The sequence below is a fragment of the Mauremys mutica genome, chromosome 25 (genome assembly GCF_020497125.1).
Source record: "Mauremys mutica isolate MM-2020 ecotype Southern chromosome 25, ASM2049712v1, whole genome shotgun sequence".
Taxonomy (NCBI): domain Eukaryota; kingdom Metazoa; phylum Chordata; order Testudines; family Geoemydidae; genus Mauremys; species Mauremys mutica.
In genome coordinates this window covers 3,561,233-3,575,520 of record NC_059096.1, presented here as the reverse complement: position 1 = coordinate 3,575,520, position 14,288 = coordinate 3,561,233, and the positions used below count along the sequence as shown (strand labels likewise).

Here is a 14,288-nt window from a genome sequence, read left to right as displayed (position 1 = left end):
CGGCCGGGGGGCTGTGGCCAGCGGGAAGCGTTTGCTCTCCGCCTTGTTCGCCAAGTGCAGTCAAGTCTGGGGTGCCAGGGAGCCAGGCAGGGCCTCCCGACTCAGGCGTTTGCCTGCGTGGCGTACGTGCCCTCCTCTGCGCTAGGAGGGGGCCGTGTGGTGTGAACGAACAGGGAAAATAGCCAGGCTCAGCATCACGGCTTGGTTCTCAGCTGGGAGACTCGCCTCTGCCAGCCCCCAGCAGCAGGATGCCCCCACTGCAAACATCCCCCCCTTGTGTGCTGGCCTGGGGCCCCGTCCCGTCCCGTCCCCCGGGCTCCCCCTGCCAGGACGGCAAACGCGGCGAATGGAAGGAGAGAGTCGTGCCGCCTTTACTCCTTTTATTACCCCGACAGCCTCATACACCGAGTGCCCCAGCACGGGGACGCTGACAGTCAATTCCTTGCCCCAGAATATCAGCCCAGGGGATTGAGGATGCAAATGAGCTCCCGGGGTCACCCCTGTCCTGACGTCTCGGGGGAGCCACTCGTCCCCCGCATGCACTAATCCTTCTCCTGCAGCGCCGGCTGGCTGAGCATCGCCTTGTGCTTCCCCCCTGCCAGCAACTGCAACCTCCGGGTCTGCCCTCGTCTCCACTTAATCACTGGTCCTCCCCGGGCTAGGGACAGGACCCCGCTCTCTCCACTCCCAGTCACTTGCATTAACCACTAGCCCACACGCCCCTCCTGGAGCTGGGAATAGAACCCAGGAGTCCTGGCTCCCAGCTCCCTCTACCCAACGCTCCTCTGCCAGAGCTGGGACTAGAACCCAGGAGTCCTGGCTCCCAGCTCCCCCCATTTCTCTACCTATTAGCCAACACTCCTCTGCCGGAGCTGGGGCTAGAACCCAGGAGTCCTGGCTCCCTGCCCCTGACTGCTCTAACCATTAGCCCACACTCCCTCCCCCCACTGTGCTGTTAGACCCAAAGATCATCAGCTGCTGTGACAGCCTTGCTGACAGCTGATTGACAGCTCAGCCGGGAAGGCCGTTCTTAAAGCGACAGAGTTCCAATTGCAGCCCCATCAGCATGCATGGTGCTGTACGAATCCATGGTCCCGGCCCCACAGAGCTCACAGTCTAACTCGAAAAGCCACATGCAGCCACGGCGTAACCTCGCTGAGCTTACGCCCGGGATGGCTTTGGCCCGGGGATGGGCCTCTACAGTAACCCTGCGTTGCCCGGCTCACCGTGGGTATTTCTCATGCAGGGGGAGCCGTGAGCTGGGAACGCAGAGCCCTACGGGCAGGTCCGTGCCCCGGCCCCTCAGCCCCTCTGCGCCTCCTGGGACAGGGAGCGGGACAGGGAGCGGGGGAGGTCACCCTTGCCGAAGTCGGGCCGGCTGGGCTGGACGACGGGGGGCAGCTCCTTGGTGATCTCCGCCACGGCCTTCTTGTCCCGGCACTGCCCGTTGGGCGGGGAGCCCCCGGCCAGCGCCGTCTCGAAGTCCATCATGCGGCGCAGCTGGGGCGGGGTGGCTCCCCGCTCGGCCTTGGCGCTCAGGTCGGCCGGCACGAAGAGGGGCAGGGGCAGCGCCCGCTGGTAGGGCAGGTGGTAGCGGGCCAGGGGCTCGCCCAGCCGGCCCAGCCGCAGGATGAGCCAGGGCGATCGCTGCACCACGAAGCGCGTCTCCTGCTGCTGCCAGTACGTCTCCTTGCGCCGATCGTCCGCCTCCCGCAGGGAGCAGCTGGGGACGGGGGGGGGGGAGCATTAGGGACCCAGGGAGCAGCACCCGGCAGCCCCCCCCATCTCCTCCTAGGAGCCCAGACAAGCCCCAGGACCCAACCCGCCCCCCGAGGCTGTGGGGCTGCGACCCCTGGAGCCACGGGGCAGCGAGAGACTCTGGGGCCACTTCTGCCCTGAGCGCCACAGATGCCCGCGATGGGGAAGGTGCCCTGCAGGCCTGGGGGCAGCGGGGGCCTCGCTCCACCCCATCCCCCACCCGCTGCTCCCAGTCAGATGCTGTACCCAGGGCTGGGGGGCTGGGGGCACGGCCCAGAGCTGGGGCTGCCTCTCTCCTGGCCAGGGGGACGGGGCAGCCGCAGGGGGAGGGGCCTGGGCTGGGGCTGGAGAGGGGAAGGGGCACCGCTGTGCCCGGGGGCTGCGACCCCTCTGCCCCAGGCTGGCTGGGCACGGAGTGGGGGCCAGGACAGGGATCCTGCTCTGCTCCAGGGCCCCCCACCCCCGGCTGAAACTCCCAGGGCTCCGCTCAGCCCAGGGACGGGGCCACGGGGAGCCCAGCGCCCTGCCCCGCTGCCCAGGGTGCCCGCGCCCCACACTCACCGCTCCTCGGGCCTGGTGGAGAGCGACAGGTCCCTCCATTCGGCCGTGAAGGATTCGTGCCGCAGCACGTCCTCCTCCTGCACCAGGCAGCCCAGCTCGGCCGCCGCCAGCACCCCCGCACTGCGCAGCACCACGCTCTTGCCGAACATCCTCGCCCTGCGGGACGCCTGGCTTGGGGGGGGCGATGAGCCTGGCTGTGCGTGTGTGTGTGAGCCTGGCTCTGTGTGTGAGCCCGGCTGTGCGTGTGTGTGAGCCTGGCTCTGTGTGTGAGCCCGGCTGTGTGTGCGAGAGTCCGGCTGCGTGTCTGAGCCCTGGCACTTGGCCGCCCGGGCCAGGGTTTATATAGCTTCCCTGCTGCTATTTCCGAGCTGCGTCGTCAGGGGCTATATCCGCCCCACGCGGTCACTCGCCAGCGCTCCAGACACCGGACACCACCCGAGTTGGTTGTTTACTGGAAACCAGCCCTGGCCCAGAGCTCACCCTGCCAGGCCAACGTTTGCACCCCCCGCCCCTCGCGGCGCCTTTGGGAAACTGCGGGGGTCTCAGCTATGGGGGGTGGGCGGGTTAGTCCTGGGCCACTGTCCACACCAGGTGGCCCAAATTAACCCTTTGCAACTCCCCAGCCCAATGGCGGAGGAGAGCTCTGGTCACAGGGCGGGGACGTGATCTACTCTGGGGCTCCGCGGGAATCAGTGGAAGAGCTGGGAATTCTGATACCCTCGCCTACCCTGCTCTAACCACTAGACACCACTCCCCTCCCAGAGCTGGGAATGGAACCCAGGAGTCCTGGCCCCCAGCCCATCCCACCGCCCCCCCGCTGTAACTGACTGGAGCCCACACCTCTCCCTCCCACAACTTCAAAGGCCGGGGCTCTGGGGAAAAGGGGTGGTGGCGCTTTTAAAGGGCTCTCCCCGGCCCCGGAGCTGGGGGGGTGGTGATACCACCGGAGCTGGCCGGCCGGCTGCCTGGGGGGCCCCAAATGAGCCAGTGGCCCCTGGATGGCGGAGCCCAGAGGTCCCCAGCGAGCATGTGGAAGCTGGACCGAGAGCTGGGGCGGGTCTCAGACTGGGTGTCTCATTGACGGGCCGGGCTCGGCGCTGCCCCAGCCCACGGAGCACAGGGGCCTGTTTGGGGGATGAGCTTATCCTGAAACCTGACCCTGGAGACCCCCGTGTTAGTGGCTCCCCCGGCGGGCGAGCTCCCAGCCCCGTGTTCGGCAGGCCCACCCGGGGCAGTGACAACTGCGTGAGCCCGTGCGCTCAGCACCCTCCCCCGGCCCGAGACGCAATGTGAAAACCTCGCCCGGCCGGGAGAAAATGTGCTGAGCAGCCCAGGCTGGCTGTCCCGCCAGGCCAAGGGGATGAGGCTAATTATAGCTGCCCTGGGTCCAAGGATTCCTGGGGTGGGGGGAGAGTGCGGCAGCATGTGAAGGACTCACACTTTCCGGGTGGAGACTTGGGGCTTAGAGCTGGGGGGGCAGGGAGCCAGGACTCCTGGGTCCTACTCCCAGCTCTGGGAGGGGAGTGGTGTCTAGTGGTTAGCGGGAGCAGGAGAGGGGGAGGTCTGGGAGCCAGGACTCCTGGGTTCTATCCCAGCTCTGGGAGAGGAGTAGCTTAGAGCAGGTCACATGGAGCCAGGACTCCTGGGTTCTAAGCTGATCATTGGGTGGCAGGTGCTATAATACTCATATTATTATTCCCCACTTGCTGGGGGACTCTTCTAGTGCCCTTCCCCCACAGCACCTCCATTCCCTGCCTCCCTCCCCCGCCCCCCCAACCCTAGTGAAATGGGGCTAGCAACATAAATGGCATCAGGACGCCTGGTCAGTGCCCCTCCTCGGCTGGCAGAAAGGGCCCCGGGAGCCTTCCTGGCCAGTAAGTGGCTTCCGGGTGTTGGTCTCAGCGGGAAGCCCAACGACTGACCAGGCTGATGACGCGGGGGGGGGGGGAGCAGCCCCTGCTGGGTGGGTCAGCAGAGGACCCTGGGCTGTGGAGTTGCTGCTCTTCCACCAGCTCTGGTAGCGCATGGCGGGGGCTGGAGAATCGGCTGCCAGCCTGGCCCCGGCAGACACCCCCCCTCCATGCAGCCAGTGACAATTCCCACCCCCCTCGAAAAGCCCCCGCCAGCCGCTCACGGATCAAAACACGTTTGCCCCACCAGAGAGCTGGGATCGGTCCCATTTAATGGCCTTCCGCTGACATAATTTATGAGCTGAGGCAGCTTTTCCAAAACAGCCTGAAAGCCTCTGGGGCCGCTAACCTGTTCCAGGCCTGGCGTTATCAGCTGCACCAGAGATATTTCACAAGCACAATTGACAGGGCCCTGAGGCCGCCCCCCCCTTGCCTGCTAACTCCATTACCGCCCTGGTTTGCATTGCGCCAATGAGCCCCTTCCCATCACGCGGGTGGGGGCCGGGGGGCTGGGAGCGGATCCAGCTGCCATGAACGGGCTGGTTTGTCCCCACCTGGGAGGCTGAAATAAGCGAAGCGGCTGAAATTGGAGGCGAGGTGGCAAAGGGACGCCCCCTGCCCCTTCCCCCCTGGCTGCGATGGATCTCCCCCGGCCAGACCAGTGCTGGGAATGGTCCTAATGCCTGGTGTCTCAGGACAGCCCCATCTCGCCCCTGCCACGGGAAGCACCAGGGAGCCAGGGTGGAGCGACGGGGATGGGCAGGTGGTGGCTGAGAGCTGGGGTCCGGCTGGTGCAACGTGCTGCCTCCTTGAGGAGCACGTCACAGAACCAGCCAGCAGTTAAAGAGCAATTAACAACCTGTGTCCGGAGGGGCCTACGTGGAAAGGAATCAATAGAACTGTGTGTTGGGGGAGACCCATGGCTGAGCTGGCAGGGGGCTGTGGGTGGGGGACTGAGGGGCACTGGCAGAGCTCTGCAGGGAGCACAGGGCTGGAATAGCAATGGGGCTGCGGGTCGGGATTGAGGGGCACCGGCAGAGCCATGCGGGGAGCACAGGGCCGGAATAGCAACGGGGCTGCGGGTCGGGATTGAGGGGCACTGGCAGAGCCGTGGGGGGAGCACAGGGCCGGAATAGCAATGGGGCTGCGGGTCGGGACTGAGGGGCACCGGCAGAGCTGTGCGGGGAGCACAGGGCTGGAATAGCAATGGGGCTGCGGGTCGGGACTGAGGGGCACCGGCAGAGCCATGCGGGGAGCACAGGGCTGGAATAGCAATGGGGCTGCGGGTCGGGACTGACGGGCACCGGCAGAGCCATGCGGGGAGCTGGCACTTCCCTTATTCTCCTCTTCACAAGCTTTACGTTCACTGTGAAAACCCAGAGCCCGTCAGCAGGCTGAGCTGGTGGGGGTGGAACGGCCGCTCTGCCGGAGCGGCAGGACGTGGGTCCGGCCCCCCCCGGCGCTGACACTAACCTGGTTAGCCGGGATGAACGGCCACAATAAAATCGCCTTTCAATACACTTGGCAAATGATCATCCGGTGCAAGATAAACTAATCTCCCACCCCACCCCCAACGTGTCTCTGGAGCCTCCATTAACTCCCCTAAATGTCCAGCCAATCACTGCAGACAGCTTCCTCCCCGCCTGGCTGGGCCGGGGGGCCGGCGTGGTTGGAGGGGGGGGGGCGGAGGGGGGCAGCTAGAGAAATGGCCTCAATTTCCATCCGCCCTGCGGGGAGCACCAGGTCCCATCTGCCTGCCGCACGTTGGGCCCTAATCAGATTGGGCCGATTAGCGCATTGCGACGCCCTGAGCCACCCAGGGCAGGGGCTATAAAGGTGGCTCCCTCGGCCCCAGCTGGGCGTGAGCCGGCCGGCCGATCCCCCAGCCATGAGCGGCATCGCGGCCGTCGGGGAGAGCTACCAGAAGTTCAACCCCAGAGCCTACCTGCAAAACAACTACATGCCGCCCCGGGCCGACTTCGGCTCCGAGGACTGCGTGGTGCCCTGGAAGCTGCGCTGCCTGGCCGAGGCCTTCGCCACAGGTGAGCGGTGGCGTGAGACAGACACTGGGAATGAGCCTTTAAAGGGCTTTGCAGGCATCAGTGGATGAAGCCTCCGAGCTGCCTTGGGAGGGAGGAGAGTGTCACGGCCTCTCTGTTACTGATGGGGAAACTGAGGCACAGACTGACGCCAGCACTAGTGGCAGATCTGGGAACAGAACCCAGGAGTCCTGGTGCCCAACCTGACACTCTGACCACTACACTCCTTTCCCCTGGCAGCTCGGGGGAGCGAACCCAGGAGCCACGATTCCCACCCCTCACCTCTGCTAGGCTCAACGTCTTGTGACTTCTAGCACAGAAAAAGCCTTTGTGGCCAAGGCTCAGCTCGGGTGGAGAATGGGTATAAGGAACTCTTGGCCGGGCTGAGGGCGTCTCCCCGCAGGTTTGCTGTACCCGTACAGCTGTCAGGGAAACGCTTCCCAGCAGAGACCGGGCCTGGGTCTTGGCTGAAATTCTCCTTCCATTTCCGCTCTCTCAGCCTCCTCCACCGCAAAGCGGGTAACCCAAAAACTCACTCCCCCCCCCCCAGCACACGTCCCTGTACCGGTCTCCCTCACCTCCCAGGCGACATCCACGGCCGCACCCTGCTCGACATCGGCTCCGGCCCCACCATCTACCAGCTCCTGAGCGCCTGCGACCACTTCGAGGAGATCATTGCCACCGACTACCTGGAGGTGAACCGGGAGGTGCTGCGCCGGTGGGTGCAGGACGAGCCTGACGGCTTCGACTGGAGCCCGTACATCAAACACGTCTGCCGGATTGAGGGCAAAGGGTAGGCGGCTGGGGGTGCGGGAGGGGGCAGCCTGCAAACCAGGCTGGCCGGTGGCACCAGAGCCGGGGGAAGAGCTGCCGGTGCTGCGTGTGGGAGCAAGGGGCGTTCGAGCAGGACTGGATGGAGCAGCCGGTCTGGCTGATGCTCCGTGGTCCGGGCTGGTTGTGTGACCTGAGGGTGTCGCTTGAATTCCCAAACTCGCTGTTTGCCGGATGGAAACGGACCTGGGGGGTGGGGGGGGGAGATTTAGCAACTGGGTGACAAGCACCTAGGGCAGAGTGGGGGTTGCTGAGACACAGAGTTAAAGGAGCCGGGGTGGCCTCGGCGTTGTTAGCCAGCAGACGCGTGTGCATGCAGCGTGTGTCACAGGGAGCGCACCACTGCCCAGTCGTGTCCCACACGTTCACACACACACTGACACCCCCCCAATCACTTAGCTCACCCAGTGACTGCCCCGGGCGTCGCTCCCTCTCCTCTGCTCACCCGGAGCCAGCGTTACAAAGTTAACACCCAGCAAGCCCCAGTGTCCTGGGCCCGCTCACCGGCCACCTGGCCTCACCCCCAGGGCTTTGCCCTGCCAGCCAGGCGGCGTGGCACTGGGGGATTGGAAGCACAAGGCGCTCGCACCAGACTCGCTTGTGTCAGGAAACGTGGGGGAGTCAGGGCCCTGCACCCCCCAACTTCCTGCGATTCACCGGGACTCTCAGCCAGGCAGTAAAACAGGTGGTTTATTGGACAACAGGAACCCAGCCCAAACCAGAGCTTGTAGGCACAGACAACAGGACCCCCACAGTCAGGTCCATCTTGGGGGGCAGGGAACTGAGACCCCAGCCCTGGGGCTGCCTCCGTTTCCCCAGCCAGCTCCAAACTGAAACACCCTCCAGCCGTCTCCCCCAGCCTCCTCCCAGCTCCTCCCCCTGCCATTTCCCAGGCCAAGGTGTCACCTGGCCCCAACCCCCCTCCCGGGCTCAGGTATCGTCCCCCAAGGGAAGTCAGCCCCTGATATCCCCATCACCAATGCAGACAGTCCCAGGTCGATCCGCCCCAGCCCCTGCTCCCTCACAGCTTGTCAGCCCAGGCTCCCTGGCCGGAGGGCCCGGCTCCTGGAGCAGGGCTGGGGGTAGGAGCTGCTCGGGGAAAGCAAATTGCTGGCTCCAAATAACAACCGGAGAGTATCAGTGATGGGGGGGGCTCATGGGTCTGGTAACGTCACTTCTCCAGCTCTGGGTAGGGCACAGGGCCCCAGCGGCATCACTGCAAAGCCCCGCATTGATCTCCCAGCCTGCAAAGCAACCAGGGTGCTCCCCAGGGTACGGGGTACCCTCCCCAGGGCCAGGGGCTCTGACCACCCTGCTTGGGAGCAGCGAGAGATGGGGAATGATCTCCCGAGTGCAGAGAAGGTAAAACCTACACCCACACCCTTGTGACCCCAGAACTCAGAGCTGGGACCACCCTGCCCTCAGAAAGGGGAGTCGCCCACAGCCTTGTGCCAAAACAGCCGTGGCAGCGTGAACCCCACCTGCTTCCACGCTGCGTTTGGGACAACCTGGAGCTGGAAACAGCCAGATCTCGCTGTGTAACCTGACGTTCCCCTGCTGCCAGGCTCCCCAGCATGGCCCGGCTCCTCTGCCTCAGAGGCTGGGAGCTCCAAGGAGCATGGACGTGATGCTGGTGAGCGCGTAGCCGAATGGGGCTGGTTTTGCACAGAGCCCTGAGCTCCTACCCCCGGGAAAGTCAGGTCAGTTCTGCCCAGCAGCTCCGGAGTCCCTCCCCGCTCTAGCTTGCCCAGGGCTCTGTCTAGCCTAGGTTATACGGCTCCTCAGGGAAGCGGCTGGGCAGCTAAACCCCCGCTTCCTAGGAGTCTCAGCTATGGAGATGGGTCCCTCTCCATAGGAACCGACCATGGCTCTGATCTCTCCAGCACTGAGGTGGGCTGGAGGGGTGCAGCGGGGGGGAAGCTCCATGTCAGACTCTGGTGTTATCACCACAGCACTTTGAGTGGGCATAAAATTCTCACCCCACCCCCTCGGGCGCTTTTCCGTGGGCTGGTTCGGCCTGAATTTCCCTTTGGCTCCTCTGAGCCCATCATCCCCCTTGGAGCACCCTAAACACCCACTCTCCCTCCTTGGTGCAGCTGGGTACACTGCCCCCCACCCCACGCCGCTGCCCATTGCTCGACTCCCACGCTCCCTTTCTCACGGCCAGGCCTCATTCTTGTCTGGCTTACACAGGGAGCAGTGGAAGGAGAAAGAGCAGAAGCTGAGAAGGAAACTGAGGCAGATCCTGCCCATCGACGTCCACCAGCCCGAGCCGCTGGGCTCCCAGTTGTGCCAGCCGGCCGACGCCCTGGTCTCCACCTTCTGCCTGGAGGCGGTGAGCCCCGACCGGCCGAGCTTCGAGAGAGCCCTGCGTAACATCACCACCTTGCTGCAGCCTGGCGGCCACTTCCTCCTCATTGGCGCCCTGGAGGAGACTTTCTACCTGGCTGGCGAGGCCAAGCTCTCGGTGGTGCCGGTGAGCGAGGCCGACGTCAGGGAGGCCTTGAGCAAGAGCGGCTACCACATCCACGACTTCCGCTCCTACCTCATGCCGCCCGGCCTGAAAATCGGCGTGGATGACGTGAGTGGGGTCTTCTTTGTCCACGCACAGAAGAAGCCCGTGGCCTGAGGCCCATGGCAAGGCAGGCCTGGGCAATCCTCTTGTTCTTTGCTAAGATGCACGTCCCACAGCAGAGTGAAGCTTGGTAGCTAGAAATGCAATAGATGCATCCATCCTAGGCAGATAACCTGAGATGCTGCGTGATTCTCCTTAACACCCCCTCCACCAGAGCTCTTCTCCTTTGCATGTGGTAGCTGGTTTAGCAGTGAAGGGGTTTAAATAAAACGGGAGGCAGGTGGATTAGCTGGTTCTCTGAGGGTCTCTTCATTCATAAATTCTAGGCTTCTATTAATGGCAGGTCCTGTTCCCCTGTGTCCGTGTAGGGCCAAGCGGGGTGTGAGCAGCTACTGGAGCATCAGGCAGGGCTGGCTTGCTGCAGCACCCAGGTTCTCCTTGTGCCGTACAAACAGAGTGAAATCCTACCTGGGGCATGCGTTTCTAGAGCCCCTCCCTATCGGCTCTGGGTGCTTTTACAGCACTTTGGGGGGTTCAAAATGCTTACATCCTTCAATCAATCTGCATACCAGCCTGTGAAGCAGCTCTGCCTTACCACCCTTGTTTTATAAACAGGGAAACTGAGTCACAGAAACTAAGTGGGGGCGAGTTAGAGAGCGAGAGCTGGGATTAGAACTCAGCCAATTCCTGATCCTGCACTCAAATGCACTAGTTTCTCTCTCTCCACGTGACATGCAGCCACCTCTGGGGCAGAACTCACCAGCTGCTAAAGGGCAGACAGTACCATTCCACAAGAGTTTAGAACAGGTGATGAAAAACCACCTCCCACTCCCTCTGAAAGTGAAAGGGAAGTAGGAGGCAGGCAGAATATAAATGACCCAATCTGGAATTTCACTGTAGAGGAAGAAGACAAAACTAGCTGAGGTAGAATTTCAGCAGGATTCCAACTTCAGAATTAGCACAATTTAGTTTTGGTACCAATCCCATCTGCTGAAGAATTTTAGTGGGAACCCCAGATAATTTAGGCCCAACAGATAGAATTTTACTGTATGTTTAAAAAAAACCTTCCAGAGAACCTAATAATGCCGAGATGTTTTCATGATTTCCACGGCACTTTATCTAGATAGTTATTGGGTGGCTATAGATACGTATTCCATGCTGTCCTCTGAGAGCTACACACTCTGCCTTTGTTTTACTGCATGAGAATCCATTGAAAATAAAAGCTATAAAAATCAAGGCAAACGGGCTGTCTAGATTCACTCTGAGGGGGGAAGTGTAAACGTTAAACAAACAGCCTACAAAGCAGATGCGAGTCTCTATTTAAGGAATCCCAACCTGGTTAATAGTTCAGCTGACGACTTTAATAAATAGAGGATGTTGAATTTGGAACCAACCCTTTAAAGAAATGTTTTTTGGGGAAAAAAATAGGTCTTTCCCCAAGGTGGGGGGCACAGTAACCCCACATTGACCCCCTCTAGTTAACTCTCTCTAGTAAAAAATGGTTTGGAAGCCAAGGGTGGGATTTTATGGTGCTTAAGTGAGTTAAGAGCATCGCCCTTGGCCGGTCTCTCTAATCTCCTCTCGGGCCCGTGCGGGACCTGCAGGTCGCATTGGTGAGGCGTGAGGTAGCTTAAAGCCACAGCGTCTTTCAGAGGCCCGACTCCGTGCCCCACAATGTCACTGAAAATGGACGTGGCGGCTCCCCAGCACCATGGGCCGTCAGTCTGACAGGCTGTCTCTCTACTGCTTCCCGCCAGCTCGTGCTCCTTCGTCACCACACACAAATACCTGCCTTGGAGCGTGCCAGGTCGGTAATGACGTCACCGCTTCTTTAGCCATCAGGTCACAATGGCACCAGGCTGGCCTCATTCTGCTAGGGGGCTGGTTAGTTCATGCAGCTGGGAGTGGGGAAGGAATTCAAGGCTTCAAGTGAGCATCCAGTCTTTAAATCCAATCCCCGCCCCAGCAGCAGCGCAGAGGGATTTAGGCTCGTGCGTGAGGCCAGTGAGTAACGTTACTATCCAGAGACCTGACATCACACCCGTCAGCACGGTCTGTAGCCGCGGGGGACAGGACAGCGAGCCCCGTTCAAGGGATTAACTGATCACCAGGGAGGTTAGGTGGAAGTTCCCCTTCCCGAGCTTCAGCTGCTGCTGGGAGGCAGGAGCTAGGCCTGGCTGCGTCATTGCTGTGCCCAGTGACAACCCCCCCCACCCCTTCCCAATTCCTGTCTCTAGAGCGGGATTTGGCAGAGAGCGCACAAGCTGCGTTCAGTAAAGCCACTTTTATTTACAGCTCTTGCATCCTTAGGCACAGAAGCTTCCCCATGGCCTGACTGCCAGGCGCTCCCCCACATCTCGTCAGCCTCAGCCCAGCAAAGCACAGGTCAGAGCCCACCTGCCTTGGAGTTGCTGATTCGATTGTAGTTTTCTGCCTCGTCTAAAGAGTATCAGAACCGCGCCATCAATCCAAACGCTGGGAAGGCCGGAAATATGGGCCAGGTTTTATCCACAGAGCGTAAGCCGAATCTGTGACTGCAGCCGAGTCTCCTGGCTGGCCCCTAGCCATGCGGTTTAGAGAGTGGCTGGGATCCTGCTCTAATCAGGTTTCCTGGTAAGAAGCCCAGCCCTGCTCCCAACTGCAGTGGGTCTGTCCATTGTTAATGACGGGAGGTCAGAGAACTGGCACCACCAACCCCACTCCAGCTCCCATCTCACCCTCACTTCTTCCAATCAATTCTCCCTCCATCCCAACCCAGTAACTCCTGGACCTGATCCCCGGCTGGAGGTGGCTGCTTCCTGGCCTGGAGTTCAACGCCGTGACCCTCCCAGTCCCGCTCTCCAGCTGGCCACGTGACAGCACTCCACTTAATTCAGGATTTGAGGCAGAGAGGGGATTAAAGAGTGATCATTATTCATATTTTTGGCAACTCCAAATGGGTTTTTCTTTTAGGTGGAGATTTGGGGGCAAAAAATCAACAGATAAAGAGAGTGGAGATTATTAGATTCATTACAAATTTATTCTCAGAGAACCCAGGACAATAATACTGCCAAAGGTTCGTTTGCAAAAATCGCCGACTTGACCCAAGTCTAATACAATTAATTGATCACGCTCCAAAGGGCTGATTTAAGAAGTGAAACAGCAATAGAACACACATCAGTCACATTCACATCCCCATACGACACGTGTGGGGGCTGCACAGTGATAGAAAATCTGCCCCCATTCCCTTATTACCATGATATATACAGATGATCCCAACCCATCACCTGTATAACCAGAAAAGGAAATATCCTCGGAAACGGAGGAGGAAAAAGAAACCCACAAATCTACACTCTCCCCTTCCCCCGCAGCAAAGCAGCTGCTCCCACCAACAGCACTTTCAGGTCACCTTCAGGACATTCTGTTACCAAGCCCAGCTGAAGTGGCTGGCAGGGGCGATGCCAGCAGAATGTCCGGTCATTTTCCACGTGAAAAACAGATGCCAGGCTCTGGTGATAGCGCCGAGGGTGCCCGGACAGCGAGCGAGCACACAATGTGCTGCATTGGCTGGGAGGTATCTGGGGAGGATGTGCTGTTTGTTTACTACTTCTAAAATTACACACTGGGACGTTTCAGTAAGATGTTGGCACAGAGCTCTGAGGCCAGGAGCTGCTTTTGCAGCGGGGTCAATCGTTTCACACACACACCCCCCACCTGCTTTCACTGTACCATCACCTGTTGCACACCCTGGCATGCACAGCCATCAGTCTGTTCTTGGCAAGAATTCCCACGAGAAGCCTCCATTACAACCCTGCTAACTGCAGCGTCACACCAAATGCCTCCTCCCTGCTAGGGTACCGCACTCCGGTGGAAAGCCAGGGGGAGGGAGGGCTCCCAGTGCAACAGGAGTTTTTAAACTGGCCTGAAAACTCTTTGCTCCAGCACATGTACAAGCGCAGCGAACAAGGAAAACTAAGGGTTAAAACCAGGGGCAGGGCATTTTGCTTCCCCTGAGACTCAGGACACGGACTACGGCGGGAATAAGGCAAGGCCCTGGGATGGCTGCTGGACGGAAAGGTGAGGTCAGAGCCCTGGGCCTGCAGAGCAGTGCGGAGAAGGGCCGCTGGCCCCAGCGAGTCTAATGCCAGCCCTGCCCTCTGGGTGATTTTAGCGGAGCCCTGCTTAGAGCCACGGCTCTGGACCGCTGCATGGCCACAGGGTGGGACTGCGAGTGAAGACGAGGGAGAGGAGAGGGCCTGGCCTTGTGGAACCACATGGGCCGGTGCCGGGAAGACACAGAATCCCTCCAGGGAAGAGACCAGCTAAATCCACTGGCTGCAGGAGAGGTCCCAGCGAGTCAGGCACATCACTGCCCAGCTGGGCTCTGCCAGAGAAGGATCCCTCTACCATGCACTGAATGTGGGAAAAGCTTCAGCCAGTTCCAGCCACCCGGCACCAGCTGCCATCCCATCAGCTCCATTCATCCCCCGCGCGGCTCGTGATCAGTGCACATCATGCCTGGAGGAGGATGAGCCCCCCCGATTTCTGCCCTCCATTTAGCACTCAGGTTTTCAAACTGTGGGGCCCATCGTCTCTTGCCAGGAGCCAGAGGATTGGAAGCTGGTGGGAAGCTGC

The 14,288-nt window shown here is 60.8% G+C and overlaps 2 protein-coding genes across 2 annotated transcripts; one reads left to right on the top strand and one right to left on the bottom strand.

The window, feature by feature from the left end:
- Positions 1-372: 372 nt before the first annotated feature.
- On the bottom strand, positions 373-3,059 carry LOC123356297 (telethonin-like). The gene is made up of 2 exons (XM_044999433.1): positions 2,320-3,059; positions 373-1,723 (listed from the first exon to the last, which is right to left on the bottom strand). The coding sequence occupies exons 1-2, from the start codon at positions 2,466-2,468 to the stop codon at positions 1,303-1,305; spliced, it is 570 nt and encodes a 189-aa protein (XP_044855368.1). The 5' UTR covers positions 2,469-3,059; the 3' UTR covers positions 373-1,302.
- Positions 3,060-6,079: 3,020 nt separating this feature from the next.
- PNMT (phenylethanolamine N-methyltransferase) lies at positions 6,080-10,910 on the top strand. Its single transcript, XM_044999424.1, has 3 exons — positions 6,080-6,271; positions 6,854-7,061; positions 9,293-10,910. The coding sequence occupies exons 1-3, from the start codon at positions 6,118-6,120 to the stop codon at positions 9,726-9,728; spliced, it is 798 nt and encodes a 265-aa protein (XP_044855359.1). The 5' UTR covers positions 6,080-6,117; the 3' UTR covers positions 9,729-10,910.
- Positions 10,911-14,288: the final 3,378 nt, after the last annotated feature.

Excerpts from the sequence above, each read along its gene's own strand:
- PNMT (XM_044999424.1), top strand. The coding sequence starts at position 6,118 with ATGAGCGGCATCGCGGCCGTCGGGGAGAGCTACCAGAAGTTCAACCCC. Across the intron at positions 6,272-6,853 it reads GGCCGAGGCCTTCGCCACAG|GCGACATCCACGGCCGCACC; the intron begins GTGAGCGGTGGC and ends CTCACCTCCCAG. Across the intron at positions 7,062-9,292 it reads TGCCGGATTGAGGGCAAAGG|GGAGCAGTGGAAGGAGAAAG; the intron begins GTAGGCGGCTGG and ends TGGCTTACACAG.
- LOC123356297 (XM_044999433.1), bottom strand. The coding sequence starts at position 2,468 with ATGTTCGGCAAGAGCGTGGTGCTGCGCAGTGCGGGGGTGCTGGCGGCG. Across the intron at positions 1,724-2,319 it reads TCCACCAGGCCCGAGGAGCG|CTGCTCCCTGCGGGAGGCGG; the intron begins GTGAGTGTGGGG and ends CCCCGTCCCCAG.